The 16,263-nt window shown below is 47.2% G+C and overlaps 1 protein-coding gene and 1 long non-coding RNA gene across 2 annotated transcripts in view; one reads left to right on the forward strand and one right to left on the reverse strand.

Annotated features, from left to right (window-relative positions):
* Positions 1-5,148: 5,148 nt before the first annotated feature.
* On the reverse strand, positions 5,149-16,035 carry LOC308470267. Its single transcript, XR_013982320.1, has 3 exons — positions 15,896-16,035; positions 6,782-6,925; positions 5,149-5,347 (listed from the first exon to the last, which is right to left on the reverse strand). It is a non-coding gene; the product is annotated as an uncharacterized lncRNA (long non-coding RNA).
* CLIC1 (chloride intracellular channel 1) overlaps positions 15,969-16,263 on the forward strand; it is a 35,314-nt gene continuing 35,019 nt past the window's right edge. The window contains exon 1 of the mRNA XM_080993284.1: positions 15,969-16,142. Coding sequence (XP_080849410.1) covers positions 16,104-16,142 — 39 coding nt within the window. The 5' untranslated portion in view covers positions 15,969-16,103. The remainder of the gene's footprint in view (positions 16,143-16,263) is intronic.

Genomic DNA, 16,263 nt, shown 5'->3' on the forward strand with positions numbered 1-16,263 from the left:
GGTTAGCAGCCACTGATAACCACCATGAATCTGTTTAATCCTCTTTCAAAGCCTTCCAAGTTAGTGGCCATCACCGCCTCTGGGGGAGCAGATTCCATCGTTTAACTATTTATTTATTTATTTATTTATTTATTTGTTGTTGTTGTTGTTTAGTCGTTTAGTCGTGTCCGACTCTTTGTGACCCCATGGACCAGAGCACGCCAGGCACTCCTGTCTTCCACTGCCTCCCGCAGTTTGGTCAAACTCATGATGGTAGCTTCAAGAACACTGTCCAACCATCTCATCCTCTGTCATCTCCTTCTCCTTGTGCCCTCCATCTTTCCCAACATCAGGGTCTTTTCCAGGGAGTCTTCTCTTCTCATGAGGTGGCCAAAGTACTGGAGCCTCAGCTTCAGGATCTGTCCTTCCAGTGAGCACTCAGGGCTGATTTCCTTAAGAATGGAGAGGTTTGATCTCCTTGCAGTCCATGGGACTCTCAAGAGTCTCCTCCAGCACCATAATTCAAAAGAATCAATTCTTCGGCGATCAGCCTTCTTTATGTTCCAGCTCTCACTTTCATACATCACTACTGGGAAAACCATAGCTTTAACTATATGGGCCTTTGTTGGCAAGGTGATGTCTCTGCTTTTTAAGATGCTGTCTAGGTTTGTCATTGCTTTTCTCCCAAGAAGCAGGCGTCTTTTAATTTTGTGGCTGATTTAAATACAGTCATACCTCAGGTTACAGACGCTTTAGGTTGCGTTTTTTTCAGGTTACGGACCGCCGAAACCCGGAAGTACCGGAACGGGTTACTTCTGGTTTTTGGCAGTCACGCATGCACAGAAGCGCTAAATCGTACTTTGCGCATGAGCAGAAGTGCTGAATCGCAAGCCGCGCATGCGCAGATGCACAGCTGCGGGTTGCAAACGTGCATCCTGCACAGATCACATTCACAACCTGAGTGTCTACTGTACTGGTTAATTGTAATTTTACCCGAAAGTTTCATCCCCTTCTGTGAAGAGGAAATAAAACATTACAGCCATTTTTAGATTCCCCCCCATAGCCAATGGGGAAGGGGGGTGGAGAGGAAACAGAGCTTTGGAATTACAGTGGTGCCTCGCAAGACGAAATTAATTCGTTCTGCGAGTTTTTTTGTTTTGCGAATTTTTCTACTTGCGAAGCACGGTTTTAACGGTATTAACGGTTTTTAGAAAAAGGAAACAAACTCGCAAGACGTTTTCGTCTTGCGAAGTAAGCCCATAGGGAAATTCGTCTTGCAAAGCAACTCAAAAAACGAAAAACTCTTTCGTCTTGCGAGTTTTTCGTCTTGCGAGGCATTCGTCTTGCGAGGTACCACAGTAATAGATCGGAACTCCGACCCAACTACCTCCTCAAAGCAGAATAACTACACAGAGCAGTGGTGGCCAAACTTGGCCCTCCAGCTGTTTTGGAACTACAATTCCCATCATCCCTGGCCACTGGCCCTGTTAGCTAGGGATGATGGGAATTGTAGTCCCAAAACAGCTGGTGGGCCAAGTTTGGCCACCACTGGCATAGAGTGTATCCCAAACAGGCTTGGCTGCTTCCAAACCCTACAGATTACAGATAAAAGATCACAGCACACTTCTAGGATTAAGTACGGTATTGTATTCTCTGGCATACAAATATTCTTCAAGATCATATTCAGAGGTTAAGCAGGTGGCCAAAGGAAAAGGGCTTTTTCTAAGGATGCTAAATTGCCAGCTATGGAATCCCCTTAGCTCATCCATCTCTTTGCCTTCACCCACCCACAGCCCACCACATCCCCCCACAACTTCCTCAAGCCCCTCCTCTTACTACTGGTGCATTTAACAGAGGGAAGGTAGACGCTTCACTCAGCGGTTTGCTAAACCGCTGTGTGAAGGGCCTCCTTTCCTCTGTTAAACAACTCACTTGGGCCTGCCTGCGACTTCCCATGCTGCAGTTGGCATGGCTACCTACTGGCGGCAAAGCAAACTGCAGAACGTGACGATACCTTACATTTCTATGTATATAGGAAGATACAGTGTGAATAGTACTGCTACTACCAACACTGATTGAATTGTTACAAGCTTAAAAGTATAAAAGAGTGGTATAAATACTTTAGATAAATAAACATAATGATGCAATTTCGCAGAAGGGAGAAAGTTTACTCTTTTTTTTTTTTTTTTTTTTTAAAAGATGAATAAATGCATAACAGCCTGCAATTTCCTATAACAAATATTCAGAGACTTCCATAGCATCCTCACCGGCCCTGCTATATGTTTCTGAGTTGTGCCCCCTCCCCATTCCAAACAGGCCTCACCTTATCTCTGTTCTACCACCCATATTCTCCCCCTCCCCGATTCTCCATTCCCCTATGCCTTCTTAATTACAGTCATACCTCAGGTTGCGAACATGATCCGTGTGGGACGCACGTTTGCAACCTACAGGATTCCCAGCCTGAAGCGCTGTGTCTACACATGCACGTGACGCGATTCGGTGCTTCTGTGCATGTGCGTGACGTCATTTTGTGTTTCTGCGCATGTGCCGAAACCCAGAAGTAACCTGTTCCGGTACAACCCGAAAATTCACAACCTGCAGCGTTCGTAACCCGAGGTATGACTGCAGTTTTTGGGGGGTCAGGGGCCGAGATGGCAACAGCTGCAGAATAGAGCATGGAGCCCTGGAAATCCCTTTGCTAACCTGCCCCAGAGTGGCAATGAGGCTGTGGGGGGAAGGGAAGGGATGCGGTGGTCAAGAGAACAGATGCTACCTGCAGTTCTCTCGAATTTCTACTGCAGCATTTGCTTCCTGGTGATGGTCCCTTATGGACACAGAGAACAGTGATCTTGGAAGTCAGGCTTGAATAGAATCATTTGAGGAGAGGTGTGATAGGTTTACGTGATGCCAGCTCTTCCCAAAGGCCTTAGAATATGAGATGTGCAAAGGGGACGAATATCTGTTTAATGGGATATCTGTTTTTAGGTTTTTAAAAAAGAGGCTCTTTGAAAAGCAGTTGGGGACTCAGAGAAGTAGCGAGGAAGTCTGTGCTTTGATCTGCAGAACTGGCCCTTTATGCACTTGTAAGAAATTGATCCTTTCGCGTGGCAGCACCTACACCCCGGAACTCCCTGCCCATTGACTGTACTGTGTTCGGCTCCTGATAAAAATGTTTTCCTGCCAGCAGGCCTACCCAGGCATGTAACTTTAGTTTGCAATTTTTCACTTTTTCTGGTCATTATTATGAATTACTCGCCCTTCACCCTAAGGCCCCAGATTGGGTTACAACATTAAAATACAGTGGTACCTCGGGTTAAGTACTTAATTCGTTCCGGAGGGCCGTTCTTAACCTGAAACTGTTCTTAACCTAAAGCACCACTTTAGCTAATGGGGCCTCCCACTGCTGCTGTGCTGCCGGAGCACGATTTCTGTTCTCATCCTGAAGCAAAGTTCTTAACCTGAAGCACTATTTCTGGGTTAGCGGAGTCTGTAACCTGAAGCGTATGTAATCTGAGGTACCACTGTACAAGGGCAGGTTGGGGTGAAAAGGAAGGCGTACAAGCAGTGCAATAGCAAACGAGGATGAATGCATATTGTTGCATAACCTCAGTGCAAAGAAATGGGAATGAATGCTTCACAAAAGCCAGACATAGTCTAACCCAGGCATAGGCAAACTCGGCCCTCCAGATGTTTTGAGACTACAATTCCCATCATCCCTGACCACTGGTCCTGTTAGCTAGGGATGATGGGAGCTGTAGTCCCAAAACATCCGGAGGGCCGAGTTTACCTATGCCTGGTCTAACTTCAGCATTAGCTTTGTGTAGACAAACAAGGATGAATACAAAATAAACAGGATGTGTGGAGGAGTCCCTTCATTTCACTCTTGTATTCTCCTCTCCTCCAGCCATGGGATGGAGGTCTATGTTAGGGTTGGAGGAGAAATACGATTCAGTTGACATATATTTATTTATTTATTTGTACGAATTATATATACTGCTTATATTTAAAGAAAACTCTAAGCGGTTTACAAAGGAGAAAGTTCTCAATTCACGCTTTCTGAAATGTTATGTAAAACACAACCATTCTTTGAATTTCGCAATCCTCTGGATTTTGCAATACCGTTCGCCAGCCAAGTAAAGTGTATGAAAAATTCAAACGCAAGGGTAAAGGGTGCATTAAAATGTATACAGTGGACGCTCGGGTTGCGAATGTGATCCGTGCAGCATGCACGTTCGCAACCCTCAGCGGCGTGTCTGCACACATGTGGGCTGCGATTCAGCGCTTCTGCGCATGCGCAAAGCACGATTTAGCGCTTCTGCACATGCCCAACTGCCGAAACCCAGAAGTAACCCATTCTGATACTTTCAAGTTTCGGCGGTCCATAACCCAAAAAAACGCAACCAGTCTGTAACCGAGGTATGACTGTATATTAATGAAATAACATTAAAACACAACATTTATGGGGATATGGCTTTGCAAGAGTGTGTGTTAGTATTGTGCAGTGGTTAGAGTGTTGGCCTGGGCCACCAGGGTTCAAATTCCTACTCAGTGACCTCGGGCCAGACCTAGCCAACCTCACAGGGTGGTTGTGAGAATACAACAGGGAGGAGAGGAACTATGTGTGCCAACTTGAGCTCGGAGGAAAGGTGGTATACAGTGGTACCTCGGGTTACATACGCTTCAGGTTACAGACGCTTCAGGTTACAGACTCCGCTAACCCAGAAATAGTACCTCGGGTTAAGAACTTTGCTTCAGGATGAGAACAGAAATTGTGCTCCGGTGGTGTGGCAGCAGCAGGAGGCCCCATTAGCGAAAGTGGTGCTTCAGGTTAAGAACAGTTTCAGGTTAAGTACGGACCTCCAGAACGAATTAAGTACTTAACCCGAGGTACCACTGTACAGTGCTTTTTTTTGTACCAAAAAATGTTTAGGCGTACTCTCCTTTTTCCAACTCATATTGAAATACTGCCCCTCAATGAGGCCTAACGTAGATTCACAAAATGTCTAGGGGTATGCGTACCCCTGCGTACCCCCCAGAAAAAACCCACATTGGTGGTATATAAATGTAAACAACAGCAACAACATTGCGCAAAATTGCACACAAACGTGTGTATGCAGTATTAGGAGAAATTCGCTGATGAATTTCCCCTTGAGGACTTGCTTTAAAAAAATACAGAAATACAAAGTGAGCTGTGAATGTGGAGAATTGAACTTGTGACAGGAAAAAAGGAGACACTAAGAGAAGCAGGAATTGACAGGTTTAACCATCCTTAATCTCCAGTGGGGCCTTGGGACAGTTTCTCATCAGAGGGTGGGGTTGGTGGGGAGACACAGGAAGCAGCTTCAAGGAGAGGGGAGGCCGGCTATGCCTGAGAAAGGAAAGGGTGTCATCCTGTTAACTCAATATAACAGAGAGAGAGGGGAGGGAAAAGAAAGGGAGAAGGACAAGCCGAAGGGATGGACTGGGGGATTCCCCGATGGTGCTTTCAGCCCTCATCTAACCCTCTCCTACCTCTCCAACTTTCCCCCTTTCTTCTAAGCCAGAACCAGAGGTTTTTGCCAAACCTTCCCTAAAACTAGAGGGTGGAGGAAGAGGAAATCTGCAACCAGTAGCTCTTTGGAAAATCTGGCCTGGACCAGCTTCTTCCACATTGTGCCTCCTGCACAATAGGCCCTCCTAGTGCCATACTGGTGCCAGTAGTGAAGCCCCTGCCTCCCCTCCCCAGGAATGCCACACTGCTCTCAAGGGGGGGGGTGAGGAGGAGAGAGGAATATATATATTTGTTATTTCTTCCCTTCCACCCCATGTTTTTCTCCCCCCCCCATAACAGAACCTAGAAGTGAATGATGAGCTGTTTTAAAAAGGATGTGGCTTGTGGCCAGCCAGTCTCCCATTCACTGGAGTGCACAGAGGTTTATTGTGCTGTTTCAAGTCCACACCCACCTGAATCCCTCTCTTGGCAGTTTCCTGTCTGTAAGTCAGGGGAGTTAAGATTCACGGCTGAGGAGCTGAACTCAATGAGATTCTGAGCCTCCTTCCCTCCCAGGATTCGTCAGTGTTAGCTACACAAGATTATGTTGTTGTTGTTTAGTCGTGTCCAACTCTTCGTGACCCCATGGACCAGAGCACGCCAAGCACTCCTGTCATCCACTGCCTCCCGCAGTTTGGTCAAACTCATGCTGGTAGCTTCAAAGACACTATCCAACCATCTCGTCCTTTGTCTTCCCCTTCTCCTTGTTCCCTCCATCTTTCCCAACATCAGGGTCTTTTCCAGGGAGTCTTCTCTTCTCATGAGGTGGCCAAAGTATTGGAGCCTCAGCTTCAGGATCTGTCCTTCCAGTGAGCAGTCAGGGCTGATTTCCTTCAGAATGGAGAGGTTTGATCTTCTTGCAGTCCATGGGACTCTCAAGAGTCTCCTCCAGCGCCATAATTCAAAAGCATCAATTCTTAGAAGCTTTAACTATACATACCTTTGTTGGCAAGGTGATGTCTCTGCTTTTTAAGATGCTGTCTAAGTTTGTCACTGCTTTTCTCCCAAGAAGCAGGCGTCTTTTAATTTCGTGACTGCTGTCACCATCTGCAACACAAGATTATACGTCCATTATATATGTCAATGTGCTATTGTTGTGTTATACCCATTTGTTGAATTTAACTTTCTACCTTTTTCTGTTAAAAAAACACATACACAAACACACTATTATTTGGATTTAGATTCATGGATTGTTTTATTGATTGCTGTGCCATCCCTTGATGACACGTCTAAATGCGTAGGAAATAAATCCATTAAAAATATAAAACTTACCCGCTTGAGAACTCAGGAGTCCTGGAAGGTGAGAGAGCAGGTCAACTGTTAGGTCTGAACATCGACCGATGGTCTGACTAGCATAAGGGTTCCAGTCTATGTGGAAGTCATATTCCTTTTATCCAGGCAGGCTGTGATGTAACTCTGCGAAGAAGGAAGGAAAATGCACTTTGCACATGTTCGGAGGCACCCTCAGCACATCACTACACAAGCCCCAGGGCTGGGGCATGTCTCAGCAGAAATGATGTGCCAAAGATGAAGCTATACAACAACAGAAATGAATATGAGGAGGAAACAGCTTGTTCTTAACTGGGAAAGGCAATTATTTACAATTTGGTCTTGCACAATTTGGTTCTTGCACTTAGTTTTGCTGTCCATTTAAAATGTCAGTTTTTGAGTAACGCACATGCTCTTACCATGAAGAAAAGTTTTATGTCACTAAAAACTTTGCTTGCTTTTTATGCAACAGAAGGTGGTTCAATCTACATATTTTGGACATTTTGAAAGGGGTGTCGCTCGGTGGTCCTAGCTTAAGTCCCTGGCAACTCCAGGCAGGACAGGGGAAAACTTTCTGCCTGATCTCCTGGAGAGCTGCTGCCAGTTTGTGCTGACAATACTGAACTAGATGCACCAGTGGTTTGACTCACTGCAAAACCGCTTCCTATGCTCCTGTTTGTCTGTGTGGTGGTGGTATATGAAGTGTAAAAGCTTGTTTATACAACTGCTGTATCCAACTGCCATTCAGAGGTTTGTTACACATTACTTTATCCATAAGGGAACTGTTATCTCCCCACCTTCTAACTACCAAGTGGGTTTTCTTACATACCACACGGCACTAAATGGGTATCTATACTACTACAGTGGTACCTCGGTTTAAGAACAGTCCTGTTTACGAACTCCACAAAAACGGAAGCAGTGTCCCGGTCTGAGAACTTTACCTCGGTCTAAGAACAGAATCTGAAAGGTGGAAGGGCACCGGCAGCGGGAGGCCTCATTAGGGAAAGCGTGCCTTGGTTTAAGAATGGTTTCAGTTTAAGAACGGACTTCTGGAACCCATTAAGTTCATAAACTGAGGTACCACTGTACAGTCACTTTGTTGTTGTTTAGTCGTTTAGTCGTGTCTGACTCTTCGTGACCCCATGGACCAGAGCACGCCAGGCACTCCTGTCTTCCACTGCCTCCCGCAGTTTGGTCAAACTCATGTTCGCAGTTTCGAGAACACTGTCCAGCCATCTCGTCCTCTGTCATCCCCTTCTCCTTGTGCCCTCCATCTTTCCCAACATCAGGGTCTTTCCCAGGAAATCTTCTCTTCTCATGAGGTGGCCAAAGTATTGGAGCCTCAGCTTCAGGATCTGTCCTTCCAGTGAGCACTCAGGGCTGATTTCCTTCAGAATGGATAGGTTTGATCTTCTTGCAGTCCATGGGACTCTCAAGAGTCTCCTCCAGCACCATAATTCAAAAGCATCAATTCTTCGGGGATCAGCCTTCTTATGGTCCAGCTCTCACTTCCATACATCACTACTGGGAAAACCATAGCTTTAACTACACGAACCTTTGTCAACAAGGTGATGTCTCTGCTTTTTAAGATGCTGTCTAGGTTTGTCACTGCTTAATTATGGGAATTGTAGTTTGCTGCAGAGGCTGAGAATTCTCTGTTGGGGACCCGCAGCGAGCCGCAATAGAACAATGATTCCCAGGGCTCGCCAGACTGAGGAGACGGCATTTACGCCTGTCTAAGAAAGCAGCAGCGATATGCCCTGAGACTACCAAAATGAGAGGCCGGCCTCCCTAAAGAAGCAGAATCGTTTCTGTAAATTGAATCTCACCCTTCCTCCAGGGAGCCTCTTAGCCTCGCAACAATCCTGTGAGACAGCCCAGGCTGGGAAATGGCAGCTAGCTCAGGACCTACATGTGAGCAGAAGCAAGGGCTTAAGGTAATACATGTATGTATTTACCATGTTTACATCTCGCCCTTCCTCTTAAAGGCGGCTCCCAGCACATTCACATTAAAGTACCTTTGCCTCCTTAAGCTTTGCCTCCTTGCGTTGCGATGAGTTTGTACAACGGACACAGCTACACCCCCTCCATTTTATAGCTATAGATGTTTTTTAAAAATCACAGCAAACGCCTATATTTACAAAACAGGAAGGAGCGACATGGCTGGACGTGGAAGGAATCCAGGTCTCCCTGATCTGGGTGCAAAACTCGACTCCACCCTCGGTACGCCTATTCAGAAATAAGCCCCACTTTCATTTCCCCCAAGCCAGGAAAGCCTGCAAGGAAGCAGCTTGTACAGGGAACCGATACAGGAGCTGGCTTTGCCACCTCTTCCTGACTCTCATTAAAGATTTGCTCCAGGAAATATCTGGCGCGAGTGCAATTTCCATATACTTCTCCTCCCAACTCCTGAGGAGCCTCCCAGGTAGCAAGTGGGGAACATTGGCAGGGACTGGAGTTGACTGATGACTTGCCGTCTCCTTTGTTCCTGTGGGTCTGGAGGAGATGGGGTAGGTGTGAGAAAGAAAGCTAGCCAGGAAACCGCCAGCCCTAGGGGCAGGTATGTCTGGATCTGATAGCTCCTCAACATCATTAGCTCTGTGTGGAGATCTGCTGGAGGGCCCAGCTCGCCTTGCTCATCAGGATCTGAGGTCTGGACAAGGCTGAACCCTGACACGCATTGCATCCAATGGGACTTACTCCCAGGCAAATGTGCTTAGGATTGCAGCTGTAGCCCTGTGCGCTTTGCTGGTTCTCAGCGTGTATTATTATTATTATTATTATTATTATTTACTAAATTTGTTAGTTGCTTTATCTTGCCCAAGGAAACACAAAGCGACTTACAGCAGTACCTTGGTTCTCAAACTTAATCCGTTCCAGAAGTCTGTTCCAAAACCAAAGCGTTCCAAAACCAAGGCACGCTTTCCCATAGAAAGGAATACAAAACAGATTAATCCGTTCCAGACTTTTAAAAACAACCCCTAAAACAGCAATTTAACATGAATTCTACTATCTAACGAGACCACTGATCCATAAAATGAAAGCAATAATCAATGAAAAAAGGTAAAAGTAAAGGACCCCCTGACTGTTCAGTCCAGTTGCGAACGACTCTGGGGTTGCGGCACTCATCTCACTTTACTGGCCGAGGGAGCCCATGTTTGTCCGCAGACAGTTTTTCCGTGTCATGTGGTCAGCATGACTAAGCCGCTTCTGGCGAAACCAGAGCAGCGTACGGAAACGCCGTTTACCTTCCCACCGGAGCGGTACCTATTTATCTACTTGCATTTTGATGTGCTTTCAAACTGCTAGGTTGACAAGAGCTGGGAACGAGCAACGGGAGCTCACTATGTCACGGAGATTCGAACCGCCGACCTTCTGATTGGCAAGCCCAAGTCTCAGTGGTTTAGACCACAGCGCCACCCACTGTACTATAAAATAAATAAGACAGTATTGTAGATGATAAAAATTAAAATTATTATTATTTTCTTACCTGCACTGATGATAGTCATTGTTTGCCTTTTCTCCATTTCCACAGTCACACAATCAATCAATCAATCAATCAATCAACCAACCAACCAGTAGCTGAACTGGGTTCCACACAGTCACAAAAACAAATTAACCAAAAAAGCCTCAAAAACAAAAACGCAAAATAAATAGCAAAAACAAAAGCGCCAAACTTAATCCGTTCAGGAAGTCCGTTTCACTTCCAAAATGTTTGAAAAACAAGGCACAGCTTCTGATTGGTGCAGGTGCCCTGGAAACAATAACCGACAGTTGCATCGGACGTTCGGCTTCCGAAAAACGTTCGAAAACCGGAACACTTACTTTCGGGTTTTTGGCATTTGAGAACCAAGGCGTTTGAGAACCAAGGTACTACTGTACAACCAACCCCGCCATGGATACATCAAACCAAGGGGGGGGGGATAGAAATACATTAAAAACATCCCATCCACTTTGAAAGGCCAGAGATAAAGGCCAAAGGGCTGGTTACAGAGGAAGGTTTTCGCCTGGCACCTAAAGATATATAATGACAGTGCCAGTCAAGACTCCTTGGGGAGAGCATTCCACAAACTAGGAGCCCTTAGCCCTTCAAGCCCCTTGAAGCTCCACTCTGTGAAGTGTAGGCCTGTGAGAGGAATAGGGTGGCGCTGTGGGTTAAACCACAGAGCCTAGGACTTGCTGATCAGAAGGTCGGCGGTTTGAATCCCGGTGACGGGGTGAGCTCCCGTTGCTCGGTCCCTGCTCCTGCCAACCTAGCAGTTCGAAAGCACGCCAGTGCAAGTAGATAAATAGGTACCGCTCTGGCGGGAAGGTAAACGGCATTTCCGTGTGCTGCTCTGGTTTGCCAGAAGCGGCTTAGTCATGCTGGCCACATGACCCGGAAGCTGTATGCCGGCTCCCTCGGCCAATAAAACGAGATGAGCGCCGCAACCCCAGAGTTGGTCACGACTGGACCTAATGGTCAGGGGTCCCTTTACCTTTACCTTTAACAACTCTCAGCGCTCACAACAAACTGCAGTTCCTGAGATTCTTTGGGGGAGGCCATGTCTGTTCGAAGTGGCATGAAACTGCTTTAAATGCGCAGTCCGGATGGTGCCACTGGTCACCCAGACATTGTTCGCTAGGGTTAGCTTTCTTTCTGAGGGGCTCCTGCTGAATCCTGTCAGAATGAGCAATAGCAGAGGCTAGACCAGTGTTTTCCCAGACTTGGCTCTCCAGCTGTTTTCGGACTACAAATTCCATCATCCCCAACCACCGGTTTTGCTAGCTAGGGATGATGGGAGTTGTAGTCCAAAACCAGCTGGAGACCCAAGTCTGGGAAACGCTGGGCTAGAAGTTCCATACGAAGGATGGGAAGAAATGGCGGCTCTCCAGATGCGGTTGGACTCCAACTCCCATCAGCCCCAGCCAGTGCGGCCAACGGTCAGAGGTTGATGGCAGTTGGAGTCCAGTCCCATCTGGAGAGCCAAAGGTTCTTCGTGCCCCAGTTCTGCACTCAAGGCACGCATCCTTGCTTGTTCGCAGGCCCTTCCCTTCTGACATAGACATATAAACGTCACCATGACAGGCATTTCAGTGGGATGGCAATCATAACTGTACTTTTTTAAGGGAAATTCCCTTATTCCGAATAGGATTCCTCGCAAGAAAAGGGAAAAGTTGACAGCTATGCAGTAACTGTAGTAGTAATTATTTTTGCAATAACGAGGGATTAGTAAGAACAAGGGGATGAAACAGAACAGAAGATTGGAGAGAACTGGAGCAAGAGGATTTTTGTGTTCCTTTCTCAGAAGGGAAAATAGCTCCAAAGGCCTAGCTATTCCACTAGTGGGAGCAGGAATACTAGCTGGATAGTGTGAGACATTTACAAGCAGGGCAAGATTGCTGTTTAACCCCCAACAAGAGGTCTTCTGTTTCTAAATGTGCAGCTTCCACTTAGGTGTACTCGATAAATTTGTCTTGTCTTGTCTTTATTTTTTTAAGGCAGCATGTTGTGGCAACGAATCCCACAAGCTTGTTAGATGCTGCATGGAGAAGTAACCCTTTCTCTGCCAGGTCCCAAAATCACTAAGAAGTCAAATTCAAGACCTGGCTCCAAATTTCCATGCTTGGGAAGAGAAGTCTTAACCATTCTCTCCACACCAGTTCTATAAACCTCCAGCACCCTTCTTTTAGTTACGGTATGTAAACGAAGCCTATCAATTAGAAGGCCATAAATTACCCCCCCACACACACTTTTAAAGGTGTACATTAAGCGACCTTTTTTAAAAAAATACTCCTGAAAACATAAGTCACGAATGCAACAAATGTGGGCCTTTGCAAGGTGTGAAATGTGCAAATATGCTTTGCCAGAGGGCTATACAGTGGTACCTCAGGTTAAGAACTTAATTCGTTCTGGAGGTCCATTCTTAACCTGAAACCTTTCTTAACCTGAGGTACCACTTTAGCTAATGGGGCCTCCTGCTGCCGTCGTGGTGTGATTTCTGTTCTCATCCTGAGGTAAAGTTCTTAACCTGAGGTAGTTCTTAACCTGAGGTACTATTTCTGGGTTAGCGGAGTCTGTAACCTGAAGTGTCTGTAACCTGAAGCGTCTGTAACCCGAGGTACCACTGTATTGGCTACAGCTCTCAGATGAGTGTTACTTGTGACAAACCCAGGTTTCTAGAAACCAAGAGGAAAATGGGAAGTGGCTTCATACTGAAGTGGAGGGTTGGTGCATCCAGCTCAATATGGTCAACGCTGAGGGGCAGTGTAGGCTCCCAAGGGTTTGAGACTCTCCCAGTCCTAGATGGAGATGGTGGGGGGTGGGGACTGAACCTGGGACCTTCTGCTTGTGGAGCAGACACTCCCCCCCCCCAATCTAGGGCCCTTCCCGTTTGAGCCATACAATGCGTGAAACGGCCCAGTCGCTTTGATTTCAGCAAGACTATCTGCCTGCCCCCAGTAGTGATGTATGGAAGTGAGAGCTGGACTATAAAGAAGGCTGATCGCCGAAGAATTGATGCTTTTGAATTATGGTGCTGGAGGAGACTCTTGAGAGTCCCATGGACTGCAAGAAGATCAGACCTATCCATTCTGAAGGAAATCAGCCCTGAGTGCTCACTGGAAGGACAGATCCTGAAGCTGAGGCTCCAATAAGTTTGGCCACCTCATAAGAAGAGAAGACTCCCTGGAAAAGACCCTGATGCTGGGAAAGATGGAGGGCACAAGGAGAAGGGGACAACAGAGGACAAGATGGTTGGACAGTGTTCTCGAAGCTACCAGCATGAGTTTGACCAAACTGCGGGAGGCAGTGGAAGACAGGAGTGCCTGGCGTGCTCTGGTCCATGGGGTCACGAAGAGTCGGACACGACTAAACAACTAAACAACAACATCTCCCTGCCCCCCGAGAAAAGTGCTTTACATTGGCCAGAATAAGCTTCCGGGAGACTCTACCCTCAGCTCAACAGGACTGGCAGGCTTTTGTAACATAGCCAGAGCCTGAGAAACCTGTTGGACCAGCCGCAACGGGGCAAACAGTGTCGCTTACGTCTCCGTGACCCATGGAAAGAGGCGGGCCAGTTTTATGCTTTAAAACAGGGGTGGTATGTCGGGGGGGGGCAGAGGCCTGTGGCCCTCAGGATGCTGCTGGCACTGCCTCGCCCACCTGCCCCAGCCAGAGGGGTCAGCGGGGAAGGACCATGGGAGCTGCAATGAGCTGTGAACATCTGGAGAGCCACAGGTCCCTCTACATCCCTGCATTTTTTGGGGGGGAGGGAACAAGTTATCATTTGAGTGTCCTCCGAGGCTATAAGGGGTTGGGGGGCTAGCCAGGTTTTTTGCCCTCGGTGAAGCCCCCAGAGGGGCCTCCCAACCGGGTGGGTGGTGCGTGCCAAACTTACTATTATTAATTATTATTATTATTACTATTATTATATTTATACTTTTCAGGTTTATACATTTTACTGATTTTACAATCATTTTGATATTTCAAAGCTTGACCTCCTCCCCCCTTTCTGCAGTTCCTTAAATTAATTTTTAATATCTCCTGCATATCCAAATTAACTTATTTGCTCATTCATTCACCTTCTTCAAATATATACTCTTATGAAACTGCAGCTTATTACAAGAGTCCTGCCAGTGTTCTTATCTGTTTACAACTTATCTGTCAATATTCAATAAACCATTTCCATCCTGTTATAAAGAGTTTGTCATCTTGATTTCTTATTCTTCCACTAAGTTTTGCCATTTCTGCATATTCCATAAATTTTTGTATCCATTTTCTTTCCATTTTGGGGCAAGTCACATTCTTGCTGCTGTAGTCGCATACATGAATAAGTTTCTATACAGTTTCTGAGCACAATTCAAAGTGTTGGTGTTAACATTTAAAGCCCTAAATGGCCTCGGCCCAGTATACCTGAAGGAGCGTCTTCACCCCCATTGTTCTGCCCGGACACTGAGGTCCAGCTTTGAGGGCCTTCTGGTGGTTCCCTCAATGCAAGATGTGAGGTTACAGGGAACCAGGCAGAGGGCTTTCTCTGCAGTGGCACCCACCCTGTGGAACGCTCTCCCATTAGATGTCAAAGAAATAAACAACTACCTGACATTTAGAAGACATCAGGGAAGTTTTTAATCTGTGGCATTTTAATTTATTTTTTATCTTTGTTGGAAGCCGCCCAGAGTGGCTGGGGAAACCCAGCCAGATGGGTGGGGTACAAATAATAAATTATTATTATTATTTAAGTCAGGCATGGCCTAACTCGGCCCTCCAGATGTTTTGGGACTACAATTCCCATTATCCCTGACCACTGGTCCTGTTAGCTAGGGATGATGGGAGTTGTAGTCCCAAAACATCTGGAGGGCCGAGTTTGGCCATGCCTGGTTTAAGTAGCCCCTATAATTCCCAAAGGGACGTGGGTAGCGCTGTGGGTTAAACCACAGAGCCTAGGACTTGCTGATCAGAAGGTCAGTGGTTCGAATCCCCATGACGGAGTGAGCTCCTTTTGCTCGGTCCCTATTCCTGCCAACCTAGCAGTTCGAAAGCACGCCAGTGCAAGTAGATAAATAGCTCCAGCGGGAAGGTAAACGGCGTTTCCGTGCGCTGCTCTGGTTCGCCAGAAGTCATGTTAGTCATGCTGGCCACGTGACCCGGAAGCTCCCTTGGCCAATAAAGCGAGATGAGCGCCGCAACCCCAGAGTCCTCTGTGATTGAACCTAGTGGTCAGGGGTCCCTTTACCTTTATAATTCCCAAAAGAAAGGCTGCTGGGTTTTGTGTTTGTTTTTAAAAAACGTTATTTTAAACATCCTTTTCATTTCATTATACACCATTTCCGAGTAAGCTTTCACCTTACTACCAGACCACCACAACTGTGCGTGCCAAACTTTGACCCAGGTGAAATGAAGCCTAGTTTCCCCTCTGCTTTTAGGGCTTAAGGAAGAGGCTGAGAAAGTGGGAAAGGGGCAACGGGAGCGAAATCGTAGCAGAAGGCGAAGCGAAGGAGGTTGGGGCAAGAGAGGATCCCACCCCGCGGCTGCTCCACAGCCCGCCAGCCGGGGCTGGTCCTCTCCCCCCCTCTCTCTCCCTCCTTCTCTCCCTCCGCCCGCGCTCTGCTCCCATCCGCCCATCCTCGGTGACTCACGGCTCGCCCGGGCTCAGTTCCTGGGCGTGGCCCGGAGCGGCGGAGGGAAGTTGCTTGAAGTTGCGAGAGGCTTGTCTTTTCTTTCTCTTTTTGAGCCCATCGGCGCGGCCCATCGTCCTCTCCCTTCAATCCACCGAAACTTCTCTGCCCCCAAAGCAGCTTCCCTCCCTCCCGCCCCCCAATCCCAGCGCGCCCAGCCTCCCTCGACATGGCCGAGGAGCAGCCCCAAGTCGAGCTCTTCGTCAAGGTAAGAGCAACGCTGCGCCCTTTCCTGCGCCTCCGTCCCTTGCAGGGAATCGGAGAGCGTGGAAGCTGGAAAATCATATATATACGAGCTCCCTCTCCGGGGGAAAGACGCATCCGATCCT

Source organism: Podarcis pityusensis, assembly GCF_964106645.2.
Source record: "Podarcis pityusensis genome assembly, chromosome: 2".
Lineage (NCBI taxonomy): Eukaryota > Metazoa > Chordata > Lepidosauria > Squamata > Lacertidae > Podarcis > Podarcis pityusensis.